At 44.9% G+C, this 25,966-nt stretch overlaps 2 protein-coding genes across 4 annotated transcripts; one reads left to right on the top strand and one right to left on the bottom strand.

Annotated features, from left to right (window-relative positions):
* Positions 1 to 9,355: 9,355 nt before the first annotated feature.
* Positions 9,356 to 13,920, top strand: LOC133897651 (heat shock protein 90-5, chloroplastic-like). Of its 2 annotated transcripts, none has more exons than XM_062338447.1 (19): positions 9,356 to 9,821; positions 9,952 to 10,025; positions 10,156 to 10,281; positions 10,373 to 10,466; positions 10,568 to 10,651; positions 10,806 to 10,949; positions 11,030 to 11,146; positions 11,247 to 11,291; positions 11,381 to 11,458; positions 11,609 to 11,713; positions 11,793 to 11,933; positions 12,024 to 12,116; positions 12,220 to 12,297; positions 12,386 to 12,640; positions 12,730 to 12,832; positions 12,916 to 13,090; positions 13,179 to 13,284; positions 13,421 to 13,510; positions 13,600 to 13,920. In XM_062338447.1, exons 1-19 carry the CDS (start codon positions 9,567 to 9,569, stop codon positions 13,801 to 13,803), a joined length of 2,367 nt encoding a protein of 788 aa, XP_062194431.1. In that variant the 5' UTR covers positions 9,356 to 9,566; the 3' UTR covers positions 13,804 to 13,920. The 2 variants fall into 2 exon arrangements, with proteins under 2 accessions (XP_062194431.1, XP_062194430.1); XM_062338446.1 differs by having other exon boundaries at positions 12,220 to 12,303.
* Positions 13,921 to 18,906: 4,986 nt separating this feature from the next.
* LOC133897650 (transcription factor bHLH49-like) lies at positions 18,907 to 23,509 on the bottom strand. Of its 2 annotated transcripts, none has more exons than XM_062338444.1 (7): positions 21,114 to 23,509; positions 20,780 to 20,998; positions 20,628 to 20,693; positions 20,461 to 20,529; positions 20,192 to 20,263; positions 19,933 to 20,109; positions 18,907 to 19,529 (listed from the first exon to the last, which is right to left on the bottom strand). In XM_062338444.1, exons 1-7 carry the CDS (start codon positions 21,678 to 21,680, stop codon positions 19,416 to 19,418), a joined length of 1,284 nt encoding a protein of 427 aa, XP_062194428.1. In that variant the 5' UTR covers positions 21,681 to 23,509; the 3' UTR covers positions 18,907 to 19,415. The 2 variants fall into 2 exon arrangements, with proteins under 2 accessions (XP_062194428.1, XP_062194429.1); XM_062338445.1 differs by having other exon boundaries at positions 18,907 to 19,526.
* Between the last annotated feature and the right edge of the window lie 2,457 nt (positions 23,510 to 25,966).

Genomic DNA, 25,966 nt, shown 5'->3' with positions numbered 1-25,966 from the left:
ATTTTGCTATCAATGTTTATGAACTGGTTACAAATGGTTTCCTATTTGCTAGACCCATTCTTCTCTTTATATACAAGAGAAGGGGAACTTACAAGTGGGTCCTTTTCCACTGACCCATACCTAGTTAGATGTACTTTTCTCATGCCATCATCACGTGGAGGGTGCATGCCGCACCTTGCGCCAGTGATACTACAGGGCCCGTCTCATCCTCTTGGATGCCTCCACATAAGAGTTAGATACACTTTCAATGCTCTAGTGAGAGAGATGGTCGATGGGGAGCTCATGGAGGTGCATGTTGTTGACGGTGTGTCCTACATTTGTGCATTCGCCGCTACCGACCAACTATCGTACACTCCCCATCAACGATCGCCACCATCCACTAAAGGACCGAAGCTAGAGCGCAAGTCACCCTGGTGCACCACTCAACATACCCTGAATGAGTTATGCACTTGTAGGAGCAAAAGGCTGGTGCTTGTGTTAGCAACCCACTAGAGAAGGAGAAGCTAGAGAAGATCTAGAGGAGGGAAGAGGCTGAGGAAGAAGAGAATGAGGAGGAAGATGAATAGTAGAGAGGAGGCAAATTCTGTTATATTCTCTTCTATGCCCTTGTATGATGGCATGTCGTTCCTTTTGTACCGGTTCCCTTCTCTAAGAGGGCGCCAACCCAGCCAATACCTAGCATCCCCTCTCCTTGAATTGCGTCTTGCACTCAAGCCGTTGTAGTCGCACTGCTAGGATCCCATGGGACGTGGATTCTCTTACCGTCGTCGTGTAGGTGCTCGACGTGGGACTTGAGCAGCTTGGTGACATGATTGTAAAGGAAGTAGAAGGCCTCTTTGGAGTCATAGCAAGTGAGCGCTGCCTGTGCGAGTTGTGCCTCCTTGTTTTGCCTCACCTTAGTGGCCTCCAAGTTGTATGTCACACGCATGTCCTTCTGCACTAGGTTGACGATCGTCGAGTTGTCATTGTCGGAGTCCACTAGGATGAGGCACATGTGGCCCTTCATGTGGTCGTCCAAGATGTAGTTGCGCCTTGGTAGGTCGAGGTTAGCGCCCTAGAAGTTGAACCCCATCCTTGGGATAGGCACATGCGACGACATGCGCCTCTATGGCTCATCGAAGGTCTTTGACACGACAAACATGGACTCTTAATTCCAAATCGGGTTGAGCATTCCCGATGGAGCGCCGTGGTTCCTGCACCGTACCTTGGTACGTGTGGAAGCGATAGTCGCCGGAACCGACTGCCGCGTGTGCGTCAGAGTGCCAAGTGTCCAGAAACGCCTCGTTGGCATGGGTCCCAAGCCACACGGACAGAATGATCTTGCCATGGGGGTGCTTCGCGTCGTTCTTGGTCTCTAGGCGGTACCACTGGGGTGCAAACCCAGCCAATACTTGGGTGTCAAACATCCAATGGTTCATGGACATCACCGATGTGCAGACATATATCATCAACAGTGCGCGTCATCTTCCTCAATGAGTGGCCTCAGTAGCAGAAGTCTAGCGCCAGCGGCGGCGGCGGTAAGTCCACCTCTGCTCTGCCAACCTATGTGAGGTCTGTGCTCGTGGCCTCCTTCACAACTTCTGTTTCTGTTTGCTTAGATGCAAGGTCGTTGGTAGCTTGGCCCCAGCACGGTCGTGGTGCCCTTGTAGTTTTTGACCTTGACCTCGACAAAGGTTTCGATGGCACCAGTGGGGGACACTGCGAAGAGGTCACGTGCCTTAACGACGTGGACGCACACTTCGCGGCAATGGGCACAAATGATGATGGCACATTGTTTTGCGCTGAGCTCCGCCATGTGCTCGAGTCCACCCGTGTTCTTGTCAGCACTGGGTTTGGGTCCACCGAGCCCCGCTCATTCCCCGCCGAGGTTGTTGCTCTCCACGATGCCGACTTCTCCATCTTGGTTGTGTGTAGCGCGCAATCTCTTTGCTCACCACACATTCGCTATGCCCAACCTCCACCAGCTCTCATCCTCCACGGCAGCACCGCCTAACTCGCCAAGGTCATCGCATGGGTCAAGGAGCGCGGTGATGTTGGAGTCAGAGCAATTCGTTGAAATTGGTGGGTGTCTCGATGTTGATGTCTCTACGTACGACATCGCTGACCGGTGAAGCTGTGGTGGGGTGGTTGGGTTCAAGGACGGTGATGGATCTGTATGAGATGAGCTGCATCGGCACAAACATCCTTGTTCGCTACCTCGCGTCGGGTAGGGGTGTCACACCTATTTTTAACGGCCAAAACCAGATGCGACTTATGTGTGCCTAGGATGTTTAAGACACATCAGGATCACAGGTGAAGTAACAAAAACAATACTTTTACTAAATAAGCGTTAAACTCTTACAATAATTGATATATATTGTCTTCTATGAAGATATTTGCAGCGGAACAGAAGCACTGGTGCCCAACAACACCGCAGGCAACTGACCGAGAGACACGCGCCTAGAACGTCATAACCTTATCTTGATAGTCTTCAACATCTTTACTCACTGAGCAGCAGCATACATGTCGCATGGTGTAGGAAAAATAGCAAGTGTGAGCACATAAAGTACTCAGCAAGTGTGGAAAAAATAATGATATGCAGGCTTATATCAAGAATAGGGTAACATATGGTATATTTGCGTAAATACGAGTAATGAAAATATACCCATACAGTGCAACACGCAGCATACAAGGCTCCACACCTTGCATACCATAACCATCTAGTACTCCATGTACTATAACCAAAACCACAACCATCTAGTACTCCCTGTACCAGAAACATAACCACAACTATCTAGTACTCCCTGTACCAGAACCATAACCACAACCATAGCTATAACCACAACTCACTAATCATGTAAGGATCCAAGTCTCTCATATCCGTGAGCACGGCTGTTAAAACAGTTTTACACTCTACAGAGGTTGTCCAGCTTTCCCCACGAGTCAGTGAATTCCATTTTGCCGTGTTCGCGAAAAACTTAACACACGCCAGTGGTGTGCCACTAAGAATCACTGTATGACATTTGCCACTAACCAGAGACTAATTCAGTATGTGTCTGCCCACTAGGTTTCACCGCTAGGTTTTACGCAAGCTAAGCTTCTACCCAGAAACCCCCTTTTGTGTTAACCCAACACACACTAGATAGACTCTAATCAGTATGTCACGCCTTACCTATATCAGCCTCGTGGTTGGTACATTACTTCTTGGGTTATCGCTTCACGAACCGATCCTTACTTAGGTTACTTGAGCAAACACTAAACCAACATCATAACCACGACCACTATCACCAACATCCATATACTCAAGGCCTAAGGTTTCATGTTGCTAGACCATTAACAAATTAACCATCAATGCTGTATATGTTTATTAGTCAAGATTATGACACTTCTCAACATCCTAAAAGCATGGCTAAGCAATCTACCCATAAAAAACATATAACCATAAACCATCTAGGTTCCAAGGGATGATAAGGGAAAATCTAGGGAAAAACCCTAACATAGGTGACTATCCATCATATTGACAGACATTGCATGTAATTTTATAAAACAAAATATTTAAAAACATAGGTTCAATATGATCAAGGACACTTGCCTTTTTCCCAATGCTGCTCAGTGTTGTCGAAATCTTGGTCTTAAAGTCCCTCGAACTGCTCCGAAACGTTATCGACTAATCGCGAGAACTATCGACAAACAACATAAAGGAAACACTAAGAATAACATACCAAATATTATCAAAACACTTTACAAATACTATGGTTGGATATATATGATTTTAGGAACATTTAGACACAAGAATCGCCTAAATCGGAGTTAAAATGAAAAGAGAACAACTTTCGAGAGATAGATTAGACTGAAAAGAAAATGCTGATTTTCCGGAACTAACTTCCTATGGGAAAGATTTGACAACATCCTTACGCAGGATTCAAGAAGTGTAGGGCAAACTAGACTGTGCTAACTAGGCTAAGGAGAATGATGTGGCACTGAATTGGCATGCTATGCAAGTAACATCTTGGATTAAAGAAGAGATACCCTGAGATCTAGTATCGACCACCTATGATGGATCAAAAATGTTGAAGGTTGCTGTCGGTGAATTAGGAACCGAGGGTTCCCGAATCTTGAGGTCAGGCCAGCAATCCGCCACGTGGCGCCATTCCGCGGGGTCTCATCCGCAAGGTAAAAAAGATTAAGTCCCGGGAGAGAGCACTTGGGGCCACGGTCAGTGGTCCCCGAGTACCCAAGTTCCCCGATGATCTGCGAAGTCTAAATACCGGAAAGAAAGTGCTCGGGGAGGTATGCGGTGACCGCCGAGCACCCGAGTCCCCCGACGACCAGGAAAGCTAAGTACCAGGAGAAGTGTGCCCGGGGCCGCGAGCGGTGGCCCCCTGGACACCTAAGTATCCCAAGGACCCATCGAAGGAAGTTCCGGGAGAGAGTGCTCGGGGCTGCGTGCCGCGGCCTCCGAGCACTCAGTCCCTCGAGGATCCGTACAAGTGTGCCTGGGAGAGAGTGCTCGGGTAGGTGAACAGTAACCCCCGAGCACTCAGTTTCCCGAAGACCAAGAAAGGGCATTCTCGGGAGAGAGTGCTTGGGGAGGTGAATAGTGACCCCGAGCACTCGGTTTCCTGACGACCCCGGAAGCCCCCTGACAGTGGCCCCCACAAGGGCCCACTGATGAGGTGTCTGCCAGTCAAAGGCCCAAGTGCATTTAAGAGCGCGCGTGGTCTGTCACCTCCAACTGCTCCCGTCACGCTCGGTGCCAGTTCCTGCCATATTTTGGCAGAAGGACGTGGTGTCATTAAATGCACAAGTCCCATCCCGTGCCATCCGGCCCGTCTCGGGATAACGTCGTGAGGGCCGAGGCGTTCCGTCTGTCGCGCTGCTGTGGCAGGAGAACAAGACAGGGCGGGCACGCCGGTCGCTCTGCGGCTGCCCGGTGGGCCCTCTCCACAGCGCCCGTTGCCAGTGCATTTATGGTGACGGATGACCAGGCGCGGGGCGTCTTTTCCTCCCCCGATCACTTCACACAGAGGCTATGATGACGCTCTTTTCATTTATAGTGCCTTGGGACTTGTGCCCTCCCGTTCAGGGCACGCTACTGCCGGCGGGTATTTAAAGCAGCCGACATCACGGACAAAGGGAAGCGGGAGAAAAAGCTTTGGGAGCTTTGGAAGCCTTTGAAATCGGGGAACAGACGCAGAACAATCCCTCGGAAGTAAGCAGAGAAGAGAAGGGAAGATAAGCCCAAGAGCACCAAAAGCCAACAGATACACACAGACCGAAGAACAAGGAGCCCCAGGCTCTAGGATAGACAAACATTCCTGTAATCAGCAACATCCTTGAGGGACATTTTCAGGGCATTTATAGTATCCATACAGGAGTAGGGTGTTACATCTTCGTGCGGCCTGAACCTGTCTAAAACCCAGTGCATTTACTTCGTTCCGCACTAGATCATTCCACCCCCGCTGGCCATCGCATTTATACCCATTTATTTCTCCAGCAAACTTGTTCAGGATCATCCCCCCGGCCGAATCTCTAAAAAAGGGTCCCTCAGGATCCCTGTGATAGGAGTTAACCCTTCGACAATTGCGCTTCTAGATTAAGGATACTACGGGTGACTTTATGTAGCGGTGGTGGTTCGGGTTTCGTCGGAGATGACGATCAGGCATGTGGCCACAAACATCGATGTCGGGCTTCAGTGGTATTTCAGTGAAATGAGGGAAGCATGGCGTAGAACGTGGAAAGACTAACTCAGCGGTATAGTTGGTTTTGGAAGGGGTCATCCGAGGTAGTGGCAAAACAGCGATGACTACTTCTAGGTTTGGTGGTGACCGCGAACAAATGCAGGAACGAAGACACCCGCGTTCTAGGAGATTGGCTATCAAATTTGAGAAACCGTTTGAATAGAGATGTTTATATATACAGGGAACACAATGCTATGGCATAGGTTTTGGTAGACCATCCACTGAGAGGAAGAACAATCAACGGAGATGAAACGGGTGATGGTTGTGACATGCTGTGGTTGGCAATAGCGTCCTAGTCGTGTCGCTGCACAAACTAGGATGGGCTCCTAGGGTAACGTAGAAGAATCCATGGGACACACCGTGACGTGGTTGGTGCATCCATATGGCTTTCAAATTGACGAGGAACGCAAATGCAAATCCGGTGCGCGCGCAGAACATGTCCAGAAACCGGACAGCGGGTATGTCGACCTTGATTTCGATAGTTTGGCTACTCTACTGGCCAAACCGGTTGGCGAGGGTGTGAGGAACATCATGGAACATGCACAGGTGAAAGGGATTGGTGATTTGACCTTTGGTCGGTCGGGAACATCGATGCCAATCATCTCCAGCGCGGCTATCTCGCTGCTGTCTGCGACGGCGACGACTGTGACGGTGTAGATCGGACTTTGGCCGGGGCTAGAGCTTGGCTAGGAACTTAGTATGATGCTAAAACAGTAGTAAGGGAGGAGAAGAAGGGGTCCTCACCTTGCTTTGGTGGTCGAGGAAGAAGGATTCGCGGAGAAGACGGCATAGTGCATCACGGGCGGCGGCAGCGGCGGCTCCGGCGAACGGCGGCGCTCCGACGACGCACGGATAGGGCAGCAGCGACTTCTAGGGCTTGGGGGCATGAAATATAAGTAGGAGAGGGCGTGCAACTCATATATATAGGGCTAGGGACAGCTGGTTGAGGTGGAGTCCAAACCGAACACGAATCAGATTCGAGTTCGAGTCGGTTACGGTTTTCTTTTTCGCATCTCTGTATTTCAAGGATGATATCTCTATCGTCCGGACTCCAAATTGGACGTTTCTTGATTCTAAATTGTAGTACTAAAAAAGACCCACAACTTTGGTAGTCATTGGAAATTCTGAAAATGTCATCTTGATTTCCAAAAATGCATCACAAGATAAACTATTTGAACTCGGACTTATCTGCGCAGCACTTATTTCTGGGGCCATAGCTCCATTATCCAAAAGAGGACTTCCATAGGTTCAAATCGAAGCTCTCGACGTGACCTACAACTTTATTGTCAAGATTTGTATTTGAAACCGTTTTGAACTCCGAAACGTCATGAGAAGATGAGGCTATCTATGACTCCGCGAAAATTTGCAGATTTCGTGGATCCTTTGTTAGGCCATCAAGAAGACTTGGCTAAGGGTTTGGACTTGAGCGAGAATGAGCCCAAATACACTTTAGGTATATTAGGGTTTAGAAAAAAAAAACTTTTGCAGAGAAATTTGAATAAGATTTGAATTTGAATTGAGTTTGGAGTGAATTTAAGAGAAACGAAAAATGAGATTGATCAAGAAAAAGATTAGATAAGGAATTTGAATTTGAATTTGGGTAGAATTTGAGAAAGATGAGAGATTAACTTTAAACAATGATTTGGATAAGATTTAAATTGAACTAGAGAAGGAACAAGTATGATCAAGGATTGAATAGATGATGAATTCAAAGACTTTGAATTCCAACCATTAAAATCCTTAACTTATTCACTACTGAATTTTGTAAAAACCTTTTCAAAATCTTTTTCACTCAAAACATCAAAGAGAAAGAAAAGGAAAAAGAATTCTAATGCATTTACCTGACTCCTAACAAAACTCAACATGCAATGCACAATAAATAATAACTTATATTGATTTATTGATTAAGAAAATAAGTTTTAAACCTATTTTACTGGTGAAGCTATTCAATAATCTTAGAAAATTTTAAAAAATTGAGAAATCTGAAAATCGGGGTGTTACAAGGGGCGCTATGCCCAATGGCCCAATGTGACCATGCCATCGAGTCGTTGTTCAATCACCCAAAACCGGTCGTTGAGTCCGCGAAGTTCATTGTGGATTAGCTTCATCCACTGGTCCATGCCACCGAACGACTTCTAGAAATAGGTGGAATGGTGATGTGGCTCTAGTGTGACAAGATCAAGGGGCTTTGATACAAATTGTTAGCAACCTACTGAGGAAGAAGTAGAGGAAGATCTAGAGGAGGGAAGAGGCTAAGGAAGAAGAGACTGAGGAGGGAGATGAACAGTAGAGAGGAGGTCGGTTCTGTTCTATTTCTCTTCTGTGCCCTTGTCTGATGGTCTGTTGTTCCTTTTGTACCATTTCCCTTCTCCGAGGGGGCGCTAGCTTGCTGATACCTAATAACCTAGTGCACACACTTGAGGTAGGGGTGTACAAAAGGTGAGATTTAGATGTAAAGTTAGTAAAAAAATTTGGACCTTGGTGCTTGTGCACTAGGGTCGCCCTATTGAACTTCGCCATTTGTCTCCTTGATAACGGTCGTGTGTCGTCCTCTGCACCGTCAGTTATCCACATTCGAGGTCAAGATGCACACGTCGACCAAGGTACGAAGTGGCCTCTTCTCGTCGCCATGTCCTCCTCCGTATCGATGAGCATGCACCACTTCACCTACTCTCTCCACCGTAGTGCATACCAATGAACGTGAGTACCCGCATGAGGAGGACCGTGGGGAGGAGCGGGAAGAGTAAGGATGCAAATTGGTGAATTTAAAGGTACCCACCGACCCTCTTTAGTTTATCTAATAACATTATTTTTCTTATATTGAGTAAATTTTCAGAGAATTAGCATAATTGATTGAATTAAAAAAAGATCGATAATACATTAAGTTAATTAATTTGTACCCATATGAGAGAGAAGTGGGGCAGCTGAGTCCCTAAGTTAATTAATTTGCACCCCTATGAGAAAGAAGTGGGATAGTTGAGTCTCGTAAGTGTTGCTAAGACTAGAGTCTGCAGAAGTGCTTGTACTTGTGTTTCTCCTTCCCTCCTCTACTTCAGCTCGGCGTAAGACTGAGTTGAATTCTCCTATCGATAATTGAGTCAGACTATTTGTAGCTGGAGCATGAATTTTATTCTATTATGGATGTCTCCCACCATTGTTAGAAATGGGAACAAATTTGAAAGAAAAAAAAAAACAAAAGAGTAACAAACTTGGGAAGACAAATTTAACTATTTCCATCCCTTATGAGAATTAAAGGAAATATAAGAGGACAAGGGAGCACCACGAGGCGAAAAAAATGACTTTCCAGTTGAAACTGCCCTAAATCGAAAAGATCCTCTAATTGCATCTGCTGATATACAGATCTAGGCTTATATCACACATGTTATCAGCAGACAGACAGTATTCGTACAGTTCGTTAGACCTCGCGCACCGACATTATCAGCTAAAAAAACAATCCCACGCTCCATCCCGCCGTCGAGGAGCCCCATCCGACGGCGCGGCCGCCGCTACCCCACCGGCGCACCACAACCGTGCGTCCGTGCCGTGCGCGCGCCCGCAACGGCCCCGCCACACGCCACCCCCGTGCGTCCTACGCGCTTCTAGAAGCCTCCGGGCTCTCCGCCTCGTCTCGTCTTCTTCCTCTCTCTCACTCTCTCCCTTCCTCTCTCTCACTCTCTCCCGCCCCTCTTAAAACCCATCCCCCATCGTTCCTCCAGGCAGCTCCAGACGTAGCATAAAACCTAGCTCTTATCCGTTCGTCGTTTCCCAAGCGTCGTCGCACCGAACCACCACACGCACGGAGGAAGAAGCCGTGAGCTGTCGGCCTCGGTCTCTAGCCTCTACCACATGGCGCCGGCGCTGAGCAGGAGCCTGGGGGCGTCGTCTGTGGCCGCGCTGCGGCCGAGCCCGTCGTCGCGGGGGCCGCAGCGGTCCGCGCTCGTGCCGCAGGGGAGGGGGCCCGCGGCGAGGTGCGCGAGAGGGGTGAGATGGGAGGCCCGGAGGCAGGGGATGGTCGGGTTGAGGTGCAACGCTGCTGTCGCCGAGAAGCCAGCCGGGGAGGAGGAGGAGGCGGCCGGCGAGAAGTTCGAGTACCAGGCCGAGGTCGGTGTGCTAAGGAGTTTGAGAATTTCGTGCCGTTTGGTCGAATTTTGGATTGGGATACCTGGTTTGTTTATCGGTTTTCGCAGTTCAGTGATTGTGTATTTATGCAATGTTTCTCTTTGTCCTTCAGGTCAGCCGTTTGCTGGAATTAATTGTCCATAGTTTGTACAGCCACAAGGAAGTATTTCTTCGTGAACTTGTAAGGTTGGGTTTCTTCTAGAGATGTATAATTGAATTAAACTGCTGTTATAACCAAAGAGGAATTGCTGTTCGCTAGCTGCATTTCTACACTACCCGATTGTATGATCTTGACACAGTCTATGTTTTCACCCAGTAATGCAAGTGATGCATTGGATAAGCTGAGATTCCTCAGTGTAACCGATTCTTCAGTGCTGGCTGATGGTGGTGAAATGGAAATAAGGATCAAACCCGACCCAGATGCTGGGACAATCACTATCACGTGAGTTGTTCATTGTTCAGTAGTCACTACCAATTTTAATCGTCAATTGTGATTGAAATCATTATTCAGTCTCATTTTCTGGATTTCACAGGGATACTGGCATTGGCATGAGTAAAGATGAACTCAAAGACTGTCTTGGAACCATTGCACAAAGTGGCACCTCAAAGTTTTTGAAGGCTCTAAAGGTGCATTTTTCTCTTCTTTCATATATCTACTTCAGTCTCGTGCCATGGTGATATCATTTGTTTCTTCGTTGACAAGAATTTATTTGCTCTGTTTTGTTCAGGAAAACCAAGATCTTGGTGCAGATAATGGACTTATTGGTCAATTTGGTGTGGGATTTTATTCAGCTTTCCTTGTTGCAGAGAAGGTATGGATTATCTCTTGTATGCTATCACTGGGTTGATGAGTCTGCAATGGTTTCTAAAAATCTGTTGACTTCGAAGATTCTTACAATTGCTCTGCAAGCCGAAAATGTTGCTCCATCCTGTTAGTAACTTTGCGTATTCTTTGTTGCCTTGCAGGTTGTGGTGTCCACTAAGAGTCCAAAGGCAGATAAGCAGTATGTATGGGAAGCCGAGGCTGACAGCAGCTCTTATATTATCAAGGAAGAAACTGATCCTGAAAAAATGCTGACGCGTGGAACACAGATTACTCTTTACTTAAGAGTATGAAACCTATACTCCTGTGTTATACAATCTCCACCCCAAAGCAGAATTCTTATTGCCTTGTTGTTATGCTACTTCAGGATGATGATAAGTATGAGTTTGCCGACCCTGCGAGGATTCAAGGTTTAGTTAAAAACTACTCACAGTTTGTCTCATTCCCTATATATACATGGCAGGAGAAATCAAGAACAGTTGAGGTGGGATTATGATTTTGCTTTATTCTAATCCTCCCGATGTCCACTGCAATTAGTACTAAAGTTTTTCCATCGTCTTTGCACTTGTGTATTGTCTGAACAGGTTGAGGAGGAGGAAGAATCAAAAGAAGGTGAAGAGGCAACGGAGGTTAGTTCTTTGTCCATTTGATTTTGTTTGTGTTTAAATTGACTCTTTTTGTGTTGTATTATCCAACATGTATCCTCTTTTTCTTACAGGGTGAAAAGAAAAGGAAGAAAACCATCACTGAGAAGTACTGGGACTGGGAATTGGCTAATGAAACAAAGCCAATATGGGTAAGCTAGCTGACACCAACTTATGTGTTACCATAACCTCGTGGTTCGTTACTCTAGTCATGTGAAACATATCTGAAAGCTATATTGACAGATTTGGGTTTCTATTTGCTTTTGGCGAAACTAAAGTTGAATTTATTTTCTTCCATGCAGATGAGGAATCCAAAGGAAGTCGAGAAAACTGAGTACAATGAATTTTACAAGAAGACATTTAATGAGTTTTTGGATCCTCTTGCTTACACTCACTTCACCACAGAGGTGTGTGGGGTTATCAATGTTTACCTTTTCTTATGTCTATGCATGTTAAACATTTTTACATGGCTTGTGTTCTAAACAGGGTGAGGTGGAATTTAGGAGTGTTCTTTACATTCCAGGGATGGCACCTCTTAGCAATGAGGAGATCATGAATCCGAAGACCAAAAATATTCGGTTGTATGTCAAAAGAGTCTTCATATCAGACGACTTTGATGGCGAGCTGGTATGTTGCCTGTTGTTTTGTCATTGCAGTTCACCATTATGGATTTATGATGGTGTTGAAAGAGTTGCTGAATGAATAATTTTTCTGCAGTTTCCCAGATACTTGAGCTTTGTGAAAGGTGTAGTTGACTCAAACGATCTTCCTCTCAATGTTTCTCGTGAGATCCTTCAAGAAAGTAGAATTGTAAGTTCTGGGAAAAAATGTGTTTTCCATACAGTATATTTGATTAGTACATACAGGATGTTGTTGATGTTTGGATATAATTGCTACCATCCCTATGTTTCAGGTCCGAATTATGCGTAAGAGGCTTGTTAGGAAGACATTTGACATGATTCAAGAGATCGCCGAGAAGGATGACCAAGAGGTAAGGGTAAGGGGATGTACCTTTCTTTTTTCACCCCCAGATGTTAATTTACTAGACTTGTGTTGAAGCGTTGTCACTCATGTTGCAGGACTACAAGAAATTCTGGGAGAGCTTTGGCAAGTTCATGAAGCTTGGTTGCATTGAGGACACAGGAAATCACAAGCGTCTTGCTCCATTGCTACGGTTCCACTCTTCCAAAAATGAGACAGATTTGATAAGTCTTGATCAGTATGTAGAAAACATGCCTGAAAACCAGAAGGCGATCTATTATATTGCTACGGATAGTCTTCAGAGTGCAAAGACTGCTCCTTTCTTGGAAAAACTGGTTCAGAAAGATATTGAAGTACGAAGACAACTTATTACTGAACAGATAATTGCTTTCCTCATGTTGTGCTACAGTTTTTGCTCATAGTGCCACTCTTTCTTCTGTAGGTTCTCTACCTTATCGAGCCAATTGATGAGGTTGCCATTCAGAATTTACAGACATACAAAGAGAAGAAATTTGTTGATATTAGCAAAGAGGACCTAGAATTGGGTAAGTAAATTTCAAGTTTTTATGTGATTTGATGATGTAAACTGTTTGGCAATGCGCACACTAATACATATTGGCTGTTCCAGGCGATGAAGATGAGGACAAGGAGAAAGAAAGCAAGCAGGAGTATACTCTTCTGTGTGACTGGATAAAGCAACAACTTGGTGATAAAGTTGCCAAGGTCCAGATCTCAAAGCGACTTAGCTCTTCTCCATGTGTTCTAGTATCTGGCAAATTTGGTTGGTCCGCCAACATGGAAAGGTAACTTTATGGTTGAGATCTCATACAACCTGATTGTTACCTTGAAACTGGACTTTTGTTTCTAACATGTGTTTCTTCAATTTGATAGGCTCATGAAAGCACAGACACTTGGTGACACATCTAGCTTGGAGTTCATGAGAGGTAGAAGAATTTTTGAAATCAACCCTGACCACCCTATTATCAAGGATCTGAGCGTAAGATTTCCTTCATCATCTGTTGAAATTCAACATACCTAGTTTGTTCTTTTGCGATGCTGCATATCTTGATGTGCAAAGTTGATTCATATGGCATGCCCCTCAAGCTGTCACTCATAATCACAAACCATCACAGGCTGCTTGCAAAAACGAGCCTGAAAGTACTGAAGCCAAGAGAGCCGTTGAGTTGTTGTATGAGACCGCCCTGATCTCCAGTGGATATACTGTAAGTACAACAACCTATGCGTGTGTTCTCCACTCATGGCTACGATGATAAATATGATCGGAACACGATTGTTTCCTTTCATTATACAGCCTGATAGTCCAGCGGAGTTGGGAGGTAAGATCTACGAGATGATGACCATCGCCCTTGGCGGGAGATGGGGAAGACCGGACACGGAGGAGGCTGAAGCAACCGCCGGCGAAGAAAGCGTTGAGGCTGGCTCTTCTGAAGGTGCCGCGACGGAGGTAGTTGAACCCTCAGAAGTGAGGACCGAGAGCGATCCATGGAAGGATTAGTGCGTTCTGTAGGCAAGGATTGTACCTTGGAGGTGTATGAGCGTATAAGTATGAACGAGAGCCAGGTTTATGATAGGTTGAGCAAGAAAGCCTTGGTAAAAAACATTGTTTTCAGCATTGATCTGGTTCCGGTTGTGCCGCGAGGATAAATTTTGTAGGCTATAGTCATTCCGTGAAACTGTCTTATACGTACTTCTCAGCTTCTGGCGTGCGTGCGTGTGTTTTGGGGGTATGTTCGTCAGGGATCTGCTCCGTGTTCTCGTGGTCTTGCTCCAGTTGGTGCCGTCCGGAGTTCGAGGGCTCACTCATCGGAGCTCGTGAAGTGAAGCTCAGAATTTGCAATACAACATGGGCTCAATCTGATACGGCCCGGCCCGGTCCGTGGCTTGCACTGCGCTCCCTCTCGCTATTCCACCTCGTCTCCCTCTGTGGCAGCGTGGTGAGGCTGTGAACCGACGAGACCTCGGCAAAAGCGTCAGTGGTGGCGGCGCTCGGGCAAGGGAGCTGTTTGGTTTATGACACTGGAAGGCAAACCAAATTTTGGTCAATGATCTGGCGGGTGTTTGGTTCGAAATCAAGATTTAGCAGCCTTTGTCTACAACTAACTAGTGGCGGGAGGGAGTTTTAGGCGGCCGATTTGGCAGCCTGCATTTTGGCTAGATTGCCAAATTTTGATTTGGTCACGTAACAAACGACTATTTATTTTTACCAAACTAGCAAGACCGATTTGACCTCGCTGCAATATTTTGATACAATAATACTCCCTTCGATTACAAATGTATGTCGTTTTAGATTTGTGCACAAGGATTAAGAAAGTAGATCAAATGACCTTGTTGCCTTTCATTTATTCTGCATTGAAAAAAATAACTCATTCATTTGTGAGAGTGGTTAGTATTTATTAAACAAGGACAAAACGAGAACAAAAGAGAAAAACATGCATAGAAGTTCGAGAATGACTTATATTTAGAGAATAGTTGAAGAGGCTAAAACGATATACATTTGCAACCAGAGGGAGTATTTGATTGAATTAGTCTCTTTAGTTTTTTTTATGAGGTTAGTGTGATTTAATTACAAAACATATAAAATTAGAAGAAGATATAATAATTATGTTAGTAGAAGAAAAAATTATTTAGGCTCTAAACTTGTAATCGAATTGTATATATGTATCGGCTCGATTCGTATACGTTTTGATAAACTGTTATAATTGTGCGTTAGATGTAGGCATCCTAATAAAAATCAAAATATGTTTATCTTGTCTCAGTGTTGTGGCTTGCTTGTTGCCTACTTGACGCTACGACTTTGAAAATCATGGTGCTTCTTAATCTATTATCTAAGTAATTTTTTAATTTATTCATTATTTTTTATTATGAATTTTAGATATTGATTATTATATTTTACATGTACTCTTTATTTAGGTATTTGATTTTTATAATAATTTTTTTCCTTCTAAGACTGTATTTGATAGGGATTCTTCCTTTTCTATTCTGATCCTAATTTCAATTATTATTAATTTTATTTTATTTGGACTCTTTGTTTAGATGTTTTGTTTTCCAAACTGTTTGGAAATCGAATTGCTAATTTTCCATATTTTTTAATTTCGAATTTACCTATTTATTAATTGTATTTGATATAAGCTTTTTAATTTAATCTAGACCGTTAGATATTCATAACAATGAGTGATCTAAATATTTTTATTTGTAATAATGAGTGATCTAAATTCTTTTGTTTTTTTAATTAACGTGATAATTTTGTGGTGACTGTTCGCGTTCAAATATTAAGATAATAGATTTTAATATTACTCCTATTTTAACCATAACCCATATTTAGCTTGTCACTCGGGTCTGTAACCAAACGCGCGAAGGCGAAGCTGTCCCAGATGGACATGGCGTCCATGGTCCATCCTCCGGGTCATGGGCAAGTCATGCAACAAGAAGGAGGCAAAAATATAAAATTAGATAATATACGCGATTATATTTATTGAAATAGATAACATATCATCGTATTTACAATTTTAGCATTCGTATTTGGTACTTCGTTTACCGAAAATTAACTTTCGGTACACCGTACATCGAAAATACTATATTCGGCACACGGTGTGCTGAATATGGCACTGTAACACCGTATTCGGCACAAAGTGTGCCGAAAACGAGCAGTATCGCGCATGAACAGTAACAATAATGCGTTTGAATTTCGTTTTCCCTCTTTTTCAAAACGGTGGTCTTCTGTTACTCTAAAATTTTTAATTTTTTTTACGTGTTTCATAATTCATGTGCAACTCATTTTAATTAGATTCACTGAAAAATCCTTTGTATATTTAAAACTAAAATCCTCTAAAAAAAATGACTATTTTTATAACTTGTAATAATTGTTAGTGTCTCAAATAAATTCCAAAAAATCTAAGAAAATTCATCAATATTCTTCTTATGTGATGGACTAATTTGTAAAATTATTTTCAACCCTAGTTTATATGATGAAAAAGTGAGTTCATTTGTAATGCTTATCATCATATAAAGTAGGACTGAAAATAATTTTAAAAATAATTTTATCACATAAAAAGAATAATTTTCCTAGATTTTTGCGAAGCTGTCCCGGATGGAGATGGCGTCCATGGTCCATCCTCCGGCTTATGGGCAAGTCGTGCAACAAGAAGGACATCAAGCCCACTCGCAACCAGAACCGGACACTTCTGCCCCAGTTCGCCCATACCGCCCGCACCCGCTAGCTTCCGCAGTTCCGCTCGGTCACCGCGCCCGGCCGGTTGTCTCTGCAACCCGCAGTCCGCACGGTGGACAGCAGAGACGCGTCGAATCCCCGCCCAGCAACACGAACGGAATGCGCCACGGACACACGCTCAGAAGCTTGTCCGATGCGGCGTCGCGGTCGCCGGAGCTCGCACCACGGTCGGTGGTAGCTGTAAACTGAACAGAAGTTTCACTGTGCATCAATGCATGATCAGTCGCAAGAGTTCTTTTTTTTTTTGTGTGTGTGTTGGGAGATCATGATTTAGTCACAAGTTGGGGCTTTCGTATCGGGGGAAACATCCTTAAAAAATTTGATTCTGCTCTTCTCTCTGAGGTTGAAGATGAGGGAGTAGTTCACAGTCGAGTAGAACGACAAACTTGTCTTTTCGTGGCATGTTTTTGGGTTTCTTGCCACAGTTGCGGTGTGCCACATCTGTGTTGCGCTCATTTTTTTTTCGAAAGGACGGCAAGAGAATTGCCGAATTATATTAGAGAAGGAGAAAATGAAACATAAAAGGGTCAGGACGGACCCAAACCAGTTCGACAAGCCAAAAGAAGGAAGGAAACAACAAAGAGTCCAACCGCGCTCGGTGAGAACCGAGGCCCAAACCAAAAGAAGGAACCCACCGCAAGGAGCCGGGCGCCCTCAAAAACCTAGAACCCAAACCCTAACTAAGCCAAGATCCACGCCCGGTTCCTTTGATCAATATCCTCTTTTATTCTGGTAGCAATGATAGCTTCATCCTTGCTTTGATTTTGGAATACTCGACGATTCCTCTCCTTCCAAATATTCCACCAAAAATAGATAACTCCTCCATTGAAATCTTTTCGATTTTCTTTGGTAATCTTACGTCTCGCTTTACGCCACCATGTCCGAATGTTGGATGATTCATTTAGGCCTGGCACAATATCCCAACCGAACCAAGGAGCAACGTATTGCCAAACACGGCGAGTAAATGCGCAGTCTTTCAGCAAATGATTGACATTCTCATCCGCGTTTGAGCATAGCTTGCATTGGCAGTTATCGTGGTTTTGTAGCCAACCTCTTTTGATCAAGTTGTCAACTGTGAGAATTTTGCCTTGAATTGCCAGCCAAGCAAAGGTCTTGCACTTAGGCTCTGTTTTTGCTGTCCAAATAGCCTGGGCTTGGATCCGGTTCACTGCCCCTGAGAACTGAATTTTGTAAGCACTCTTTGTCGAGTAGATTCCGTCCGCAGTCCATTTCCATTTTATTTCGTCTTCCACAGACTGATCCCGATGTGTGCTCTGAATTGCAGACCATAGATCACTAAACTGGGCTAGTTCCTCCTGTGTTGTTAGTTGGCGCAAACTCCGAATCCAATTGTCATTAAGTAACTCTTTCCTCACTGTTCTGTGCTTCCTTGATGCCAGTTTGAACAATTTCGGTGCAATCACCTTCGGAGCAAGTCCATGAACCCAGCTATCATGCCAAAATTTTGTCTTATCTCCTTTTCCTACCGTGACCGTTGTGGATGCCATGAAAAGGTCTCTATCTATTTTGTCAACCGGAGGTTGTAGATGAGCCCACGGTCGGTCCTTGTCTGTCCATTGATACCACAGCCATCTCAATCGTAAAGCTCTAGCAAAAGTTTCGATCTCCAGGATGCCCATACCTCCCAGCTCTTTTGGCCGAGCTGTGCATTTCCAGTTCACCAAAGAATGACCTCCCGAGACCTTTTCTGGCGCCTCCCCTTTCCAAAGGAAAGCCCTTCTAATGCTATCGATTCTCTTCACAAGCCACTTTTGCAAAGGGAACACTGTTAGGTGGTAGGTCGGCTGCGTAGAGAGGACCGATTTAACCAAAGCATCTCTCCCGGCCAAGGAGAAAAACTGTCCCTTCCAACCCGAGAGTCTTCCTCCTACCTTATCAATCAGAGGCTGAACATCCACCTTCCTTAGCTTTCTTACGTGCAAAGGTAGCCCGAGATATTTGCAAGGGAAGGCTTTAATCTGTCCCGGAAACACAGAGAGAAGGTCTTCCAAATCGACATTTTGACATCTTATCGGAAACAACTCGGTCTTTGAAAGATTCGTAATCAAACCTGAGCATTTCCCAAATGCTGTAAGGATCTCGTCTAACGTTTGCAGCTCTTTCTTATCCGGGTTGGTGAAGATTACTGCGTCATCAGCGAATAAGGAGCATCTCAAATTTGCTCCAGGTGGCAGGACCGGGTTCAGCAGACCAATGTTGCGCTCATTTTCTTTGTAACATTTGCCTAAGCCGTAACGAATCAACTCTTCGTCACAAGAAGTTGGTCGAGATAGAGTGTGGTACCCAACCTAACAAGCTCTTAACACACATGATGCTGTAGAGCAAATTAAGATAGTTCAAATGGGACACGCATGGTGCATGACCATGTGTGATTTATCATCATTCTTTGCAATCGAAGCACATGAGTCAAATGTTTGATCTTTTAGCATAAACATCGTCCCCCATTTTGTGTTTGCATCATGAAACAAAGCAATGGAACGAACTTAACGAGGCTCTTTGCATTACATCCTGCAGCAGCAGTTCAGTTACTCGCTAAAAGCACAACGGCTGTTGCTGCACTGTGCGTCGTAAATGCACGCCATCCAGACAGAATTTCCAACCATCCGGGTCAGGTCGCAGATTTCATTCATCCCAGCGCTTCTGTGGGGGCTCCTCGAGCCTTTTCAGTTCTGAACACAATAAAAACCCGGCCGATGCACAGCCGTGAGCCCGTGACGCAGTTAAAGGCTTCAGTAACGCGATGAGCTAGCACTGCAACGCTGCTGCTCCAGCAGTGGCAGCATCAGTTATGTGTCTGTGCCTTCCTGCCTGTTCATGAATCAGATGGAAACTTGGCCCTCATGTGCAACTGGCCTTGGTCACATTTGAAACCCATCCTGCGATGGCCTGATGCTCAAGTCCTGTGAGCCCAGGGACGGGTACGCCATCTGCGTAACGTCACTGAATGACCCATTCAATGCGTGGGGCATCTGCTGAAGAATTGGAAACTCGATCAGCTTGTTACTCAGATCGGATGCAACGAGGATTAGAACATGTTGCTTTTCTGAAGATCTGAGGTTCACAAGTTTGTTCATGATCTTACAACCTAGGATAGGAATAGGATAGCCTAAATTTGAGATGTGTGCGATTTTTCTATTAGGGAGATAATGTATCTAGATGTTCAGCTAATTCATTGAATATTGGAGGGTTATTGACCGTAGAGGTATGATTTTTGGGAGCAATTTGTGTTGCTACATGATAGCTTAAACTATGCTAACTACTAGTTGTTTCGTTAGATGAATACTGAAGTCTCAAGTGAATATTGTATGCTGTGTTGGTTTTTTAAAACAAAGAATAATACTGCATGATGTACGATTATTTTGAGTAGATGCTAACCTGAGATCCGTCTTTTGCACTGAGTTGTGCTTGCATGATTCTTCTGAACACATCCGGATTGGCCATGCCAGCAGCACCCCCCTGAATCAGACCTGGTTGCGATAACTGTAGTTGTGGGTGCATCATTTCTGGGGAGAATCCGATGGAAGATGAAGGGACCCCGGGGAAGCGAAGAAGCTGATGTTAAGAAAAAATGGCTTTGTTAGATTCCTAGATAGATAATTAGAAAAGGAAACTGACAACGCTAGATGCTACCCACATCTTTTGACAGAAGCCCTTCTATGTTGAGGTCAGGCCTTGGGTTTACTGTTGCGAGCTTCATCGATAAGAACTGCACGATAAAGGGAAGGTCAAAATTTTGTTGTTTACCATCAACAGTTGATCATATTTATTCTAAATACTAATCAGGTCTCAATATCTTGTTATTCTACTTCCTCTGTTCTACATGAGAGCTCGGTTCAAAGCTAAAGCCTTAATTCGTACAAGTTAAGCAAATTTTCAGGCACACCGGGGAACGTTAGTAATTACCTCAACTTGTCTTTGCAGGGACTGAACATAGTTGATGATCTCGTCCAGCATTACTGCCTTTCCAGTGACCTGAATTCAGTTCCAAAAACATAAAGATGTTACATTTGTAACGAAATTGACAGAAATATAAAATTTCTTCTTCTTTTTTCTCCCAGAAAGACACTAACTTTGCTGCAACCGGGAACAAGGTCTTGCAGAAGCTTCATCCTCTCACTAATCTTCTCCCTTCTCAACTGCACAGAAGCAACAATCAGCGTGTTCAACACTACTCATGTAATCTGCACAACACGGAGATGCCACTCGATGAGAAAATCAATACCCTTTCTGCAAGGCTGTGGCTGTTGGTTGCCTGCCCGCGCCGAGCTCGGACATGAATGTACTCTTCCTTCTGCGACTCAGAGGTCTCTTTCACTCCCTTCCCTTTCGACTTGCCGGTGGTTGTTGCCGGGCTGCTCTCTTCGCCTTTGTCTTTGCTATGCACGCTGTCGTTTGCAGATTCAGCAGGCAAGTGGGAAGATTGAACCTGGTCGGCTCCTATCTTCATTAGACAAAACACACACAGATACATCCATTTAACATCTGAGTTTAGCTACTTGAAAGATTGATGAAAGGAAGCTTGAAAAGTTTCAGACATAAGCAAGAATGATCTTCACCTCATTAGGCCTTCTCCTCCTCTTGGAGTCCGACGTCCCTTTGGACGAGCAGTCTCCACCGACCGCCTCCGAGCTCGGCACTTCGTCGTGGCCGTTCCGGCCGAGCTCCAGCTCTCCCTTTTCGTTGCCGTCCTTCCTCTGGTGATCCAAAAGCGCCTCCGACGAGCCGCTGAACGCGTTGTTCATGGGCTGATCAGCTGGACCGAACCCGGCGTTGGCGCACATCACTCCGCCGCCGCCACCGAAGCACGATGCCCGCGCGGCGCGCTCGATGAACCCCGAGTCCACCGGGAAATGGCCGAGGCCCTGCGGGAGGAATCCGGGCACTGGCGCCAAGAAACCGCCCCCCCGCGCGGCTGACATGGGGCTGACGTCGGAGAGCGCCATGGCCTGTGAGGTCGACGCCCACAGGCCGGCCGACGCGAAGGAGTCCATTATGGGGGCTTGCTGTTGCGCTGGCGGGCACGAGAAGGCGGCGCTGAATTGGCTCTGCCACTCCACTGGGATGCCGCCGCCGGAGGAGGCATTGCTCTCCATCCCTTTCTCGTTGCTCTCGTTCATGTCCATCGATCTTGCTCAGAGTCACACAACACAAGCAGAAGTTGCAGGGGGCAGAAGAAGAGTATACAAGCAGCTAGCACAGAGTTCACCAAAGGTCAATGGACGAATCAGAGAAGAGAAAGCCTAGAGAAGATGCACAAACTCCTCCATTGGCCAGAGCTGCATAGGCAATATGATAGCTGGAGCAAGCAAGCAAGAGCTCTCGTCACAGCTAGCCTATGGCAAGAAAAGGAAAGATGGCCACTGCAGATTCTGATGCTGTCTGTTCGGGCGAGAGGCATATGAAGAAGAGCTAGGAAAGAGGGAAGAGCATAGACTATAACCGAGGGAGAGAGAGGGCTTGTAGGCAAAGGTTTGTCACATTTATAGGGCTCCTAGCAGTTGTTCACTAGTTCTTGTAGTTTCATCAGTAGTGGTACATGGTGAACCACAGAGGTTAGCAGCCAAGGCAAGGCAAGGCAGGCAGCCGCTTTACTCCTCCTAACCACCACCACAATGGTTGGTTTTGTTTAACCTTAAGGGAGGTTATTTTTAAGTGGTGCCTTCCTTTATCTTTCTTAACAGCCCTTTAATCATGCTGTTTACCTTTGCTTTTGTTTACTTACTCCCTACTACTTACATCCACACACAACAAACGTAAAGAGGAAGGGGAGCTGAGTGAGTTCACAGCACAGCAAACCGGCATCCCTGACACTGCCAACTCTCACAGGCATTTGTTTATCGGCTCAACTGCTCGCTTTCTCAAGGAGCCTGGCTGTAAATTATGCCCCCTCCCCGCTACCCGAATCATTATTTGACTGTTGGAATTATTAATGGTCGACACGGTCAATTATTTACACGCCCTTCATGATCGGCATGATTAGTTTTGTTGAAGAAAATGGTGGTCAACATTAGCAGGGGGTGCCAATCGAGGCATTACTTACCCCACAACAAAGCAAACCTACTTTCATTTCATCCATACATTTTCTTTCTCATTTTCTCCTCTATTCTTCTCTTCAGGCCTCTAACCGTATAGACTCTTGCTTGTGAATGTCAGTTACAACCAGGGGTTTGAGTTTGATAAGCCAAGAGAAATCAACAGGAAAGGGCAGAGCAAATTAAAGCCAGGGTTAGAGTCTTAAGCTTTTAATTAGTGCAAGTTTCAGGCAGCTGAAAGAGATGCGCTCCAGGGTTCAGATTCTCCTAATCTCAATCTTTCTTTGCAGTAAATAAACAGCTAAAACTATTCGTTAGCCTCGGGGCTTGCGAACGCTCGAATCTAGCTTTAGATTAGTTAAAGCCCTCACCCATGCAATACTTTTATTCACTCCAAACACGCTTTTGCCCCCCTTAAGCTTTTAAATTTGGGCTTGACAAAAGCATCAGGAAGCTCATAAATCTACCCCTACCCCATGGTCACTCACTGAACACTGCAAGAAGTGGCCTGCAAGTTACAAGTTATTCCCTGCCTGCTTACCTCCTGCTTTACCTTTCCTTCAGCACAGCCCAACTGCAGTGTCCTGTCTTTTCTTCTCCTCATCTTCCTACCATTAGCGGCACCCTCGCTAAGGTGCTCACTGTTAAAGGGGCAGGGAAAGCAAAGGAACCGAATCTTGAGAGAAATGTAAACTAAGGACAGGAAAGGATACGACTTCGAACTCCCCAGAACATGGACCACAAGGTACGTAGATAACAAGTCTTGATAGATTCCTAGCCACGCCCAGCTTTCTTGCTCTTGAGGAGGAGAAGACCGTAGCCCAATAGGGGTTAACCCTACGCACCTCCTTCGCCATCCATGACTCGTTGCCACCCTCCTTTTGCCCAGTCTTGTGCACGGCAGCGTTGGCCGGCCTCGGCACAGCGCATTCACCCGTGCTGCTCCAGGCCCGTGCAGTCATTGAGGAATGGGAGAGTGGACCCGACCATCCGCCAGATTATCTTCTCGTGCATCATTGTGCTCGCCAGAAAGGTTGCCGCAGATCTGTGTCTTCTTTTCCAATCATTGCCATACATATTCATATGCACCATATGCTCACACATCAAATGCGCCTGCATCAGAACTGGATAACCCGAGGGCAGGATGATATCAATTCAGAGCTTGCCTGTCAACAGGAGCAGAGGACGAGCTGGAAAATATGAGCATCGGGAGAAAAAATGGAAGGAAACACAATATTCATATGGATGAGACTACTTGTGTTCAGGTCCTACCTGTTGGCAACGGGCCACCCGGTGCTAGTGAGGCCAGATGATTCCTGCAAACAAAACAGTTCCAAGAAATAGCAGCCAAAGCACTCAAAGTAAACAAATGGAACAATGCCTGCATGAGATTAGCTGGCAATCGTCTCTTTTGGGGATAAGTCTAAAGGTAAAAAAAACACACCCATGTTATATGAAGATAAGATTTTCGACATCGGATTCGTTCATCTCACAGACCCTGCTCCCTCCGTATATAGACTGTCCTCCTGCTTAACAGCTTCAAAGAGGTTCCTTTTTCTTCATTTCAACATAACTGCACTGGTGCCATTTAAAACTAGGGAATGATCGGAAGAGTGTCCCAACAAATGGTTTGGGATTTTGAATCAGAACATAAATAGTAGTAGTTCAAGATCCAGAGCAGAATAGAAAGGGTTTTGATAGGGACATGCTAAGCTTCTTCAAACTAAGAGAATGATCAAACCAAATCCACCGTGCCTATCATAATTTGTACATGCCTAAAAAGTTTGTACACACAGTTAATAGAAAGATGTATCGATAAACAAAGAACACAAAAGCATTCTTAATGGGATCATTACCAAGAATGAATGATGAGAGTTGAACACGGATGATTCGATTACAGTAAAGTTAGCCCATAATATCTCAGCATTGTGAGTACACCTGTGTGCTAATTCAGCATTCGATTCCCATGTGCTAGGGTACAGGATCTCTAATTGTGCTTAGGAAAGCGTATGTAACACCTTTCTGAAAACCATAAACAAAGCACAGTCCGTGGCAAAGCCAGCTGCACGCGAGATACAAGTGAGTATATTTTTGGTAAAGGTCTATGTTAGGTGTAACCTTGGGGGCTTATGATCATCCGAACCGAGACTCCAAAATTAATCATTATTCTAAACCCTAATTATGCATTATTCCGTACGCTAATGGTCTTATTATACTCATAGAGCAGTGATTAAAGCTGTAAGCTAGAGATTAAATTGCAAAATACATATCTAGGTAACACTAAAGAACTACCCCCAAGAGGGGAAATAAACTAATGCAATTGATAAGGGCAGCAGGCTACTTATTTTGTCAAGGCCAGCCTGTTAATGATTGGCATGGAGCTAGGGCAATTCTACTGTATATCATATAACATTGTGTGCGTGTGCGTGTGTGTATGCGTGCGTGAGTTTGTTGCCTTGTGTGCCAAGGGGAAAAAAATCACAGCCATAACGTACCAGATCAGGTCACTTACTAGTGTAGTCTTTGCCTTTCTGGTGCCTATTTCAATGCATCCAACAACTAGAGTGCAAATTATCCCATCGAACAAGTGTCGTTGTCCATATAATTCACGTATGACTAACCAGTTTTGCTTGGTCTTCTCTAAGAAGCTAAAACTACAGGTGCTTACTAATGCTATAAATATCTTGTTTTAAATGGGACAGGGTTACTTAGATTTATATTATTTGTGTCTCTTTGAGTTCAGTTCAAAACATCGAAACATGTGAGGATTGTGTACATCCTCCCTCTTTAGCTTGATGACGTCCTTACCAAATCTCATATAGAGATAAGGTATTGGATACAAAAAATAAGAGCACAAACGTTCAACTTTGACTCATGTAATATTTGAACTTTTCCCCTTTACTGGGTTTGATGCAACCATTTCAATAGCAATCAAAACTGTGTCTCTGTCTACAAGAATTTGACAAAAGACAGCATCCATGCTGTGAGCTTTCAAATGCCTGATAAGCGTGCATTTGCATCAAAGGTGTCCCTTGTCTTTATGTTCAAAGGCACCTACATCCACCAGGCAGTAATAACAACAGCACGGTGGAAGTGATTACTACCCCCAACATTGTTGACCTTTGTCCTTATCACAAATACCACTCTTTACTTTGCTCAATTTAATATTTGTTATAATTTCTTGTGCAGAACGCTTCATGTCTCTTTCGAAATTAACGACAGGGCAGCAAGTGAAATATCAATACTAGCAGTACTAGAGGTAATTGCCCTCCCAGAAATATAACATTTCTTCACAGCTAAGGAAGAAGAAAACAGCAAGACAAATGTATCTATTGGGCCTTTCCCAAGGCATGTGAACGGTATAGCCCATGGGACAG

This window comes from Phragmites australis, chromosome 17, assembly GCF_958298935.1.
Source record: "Phragmites australis chromosome 17, lpPhrAust1.1, whole genome shotgun sequence".
In the NCBI taxonomy this organism is placed as follows: domain Eukaryota; kingdom Viridiplantae; phylum Streptophyta; class Magnoliopsida; order Poales; family Poaceae; genus Phragmites; species Phragmites australis.
The sequence above is the reverse complement of the archived record's forward strand: the minus strand, read 5'-3'. Positions and strand labels throughout refer to the sequence as shown.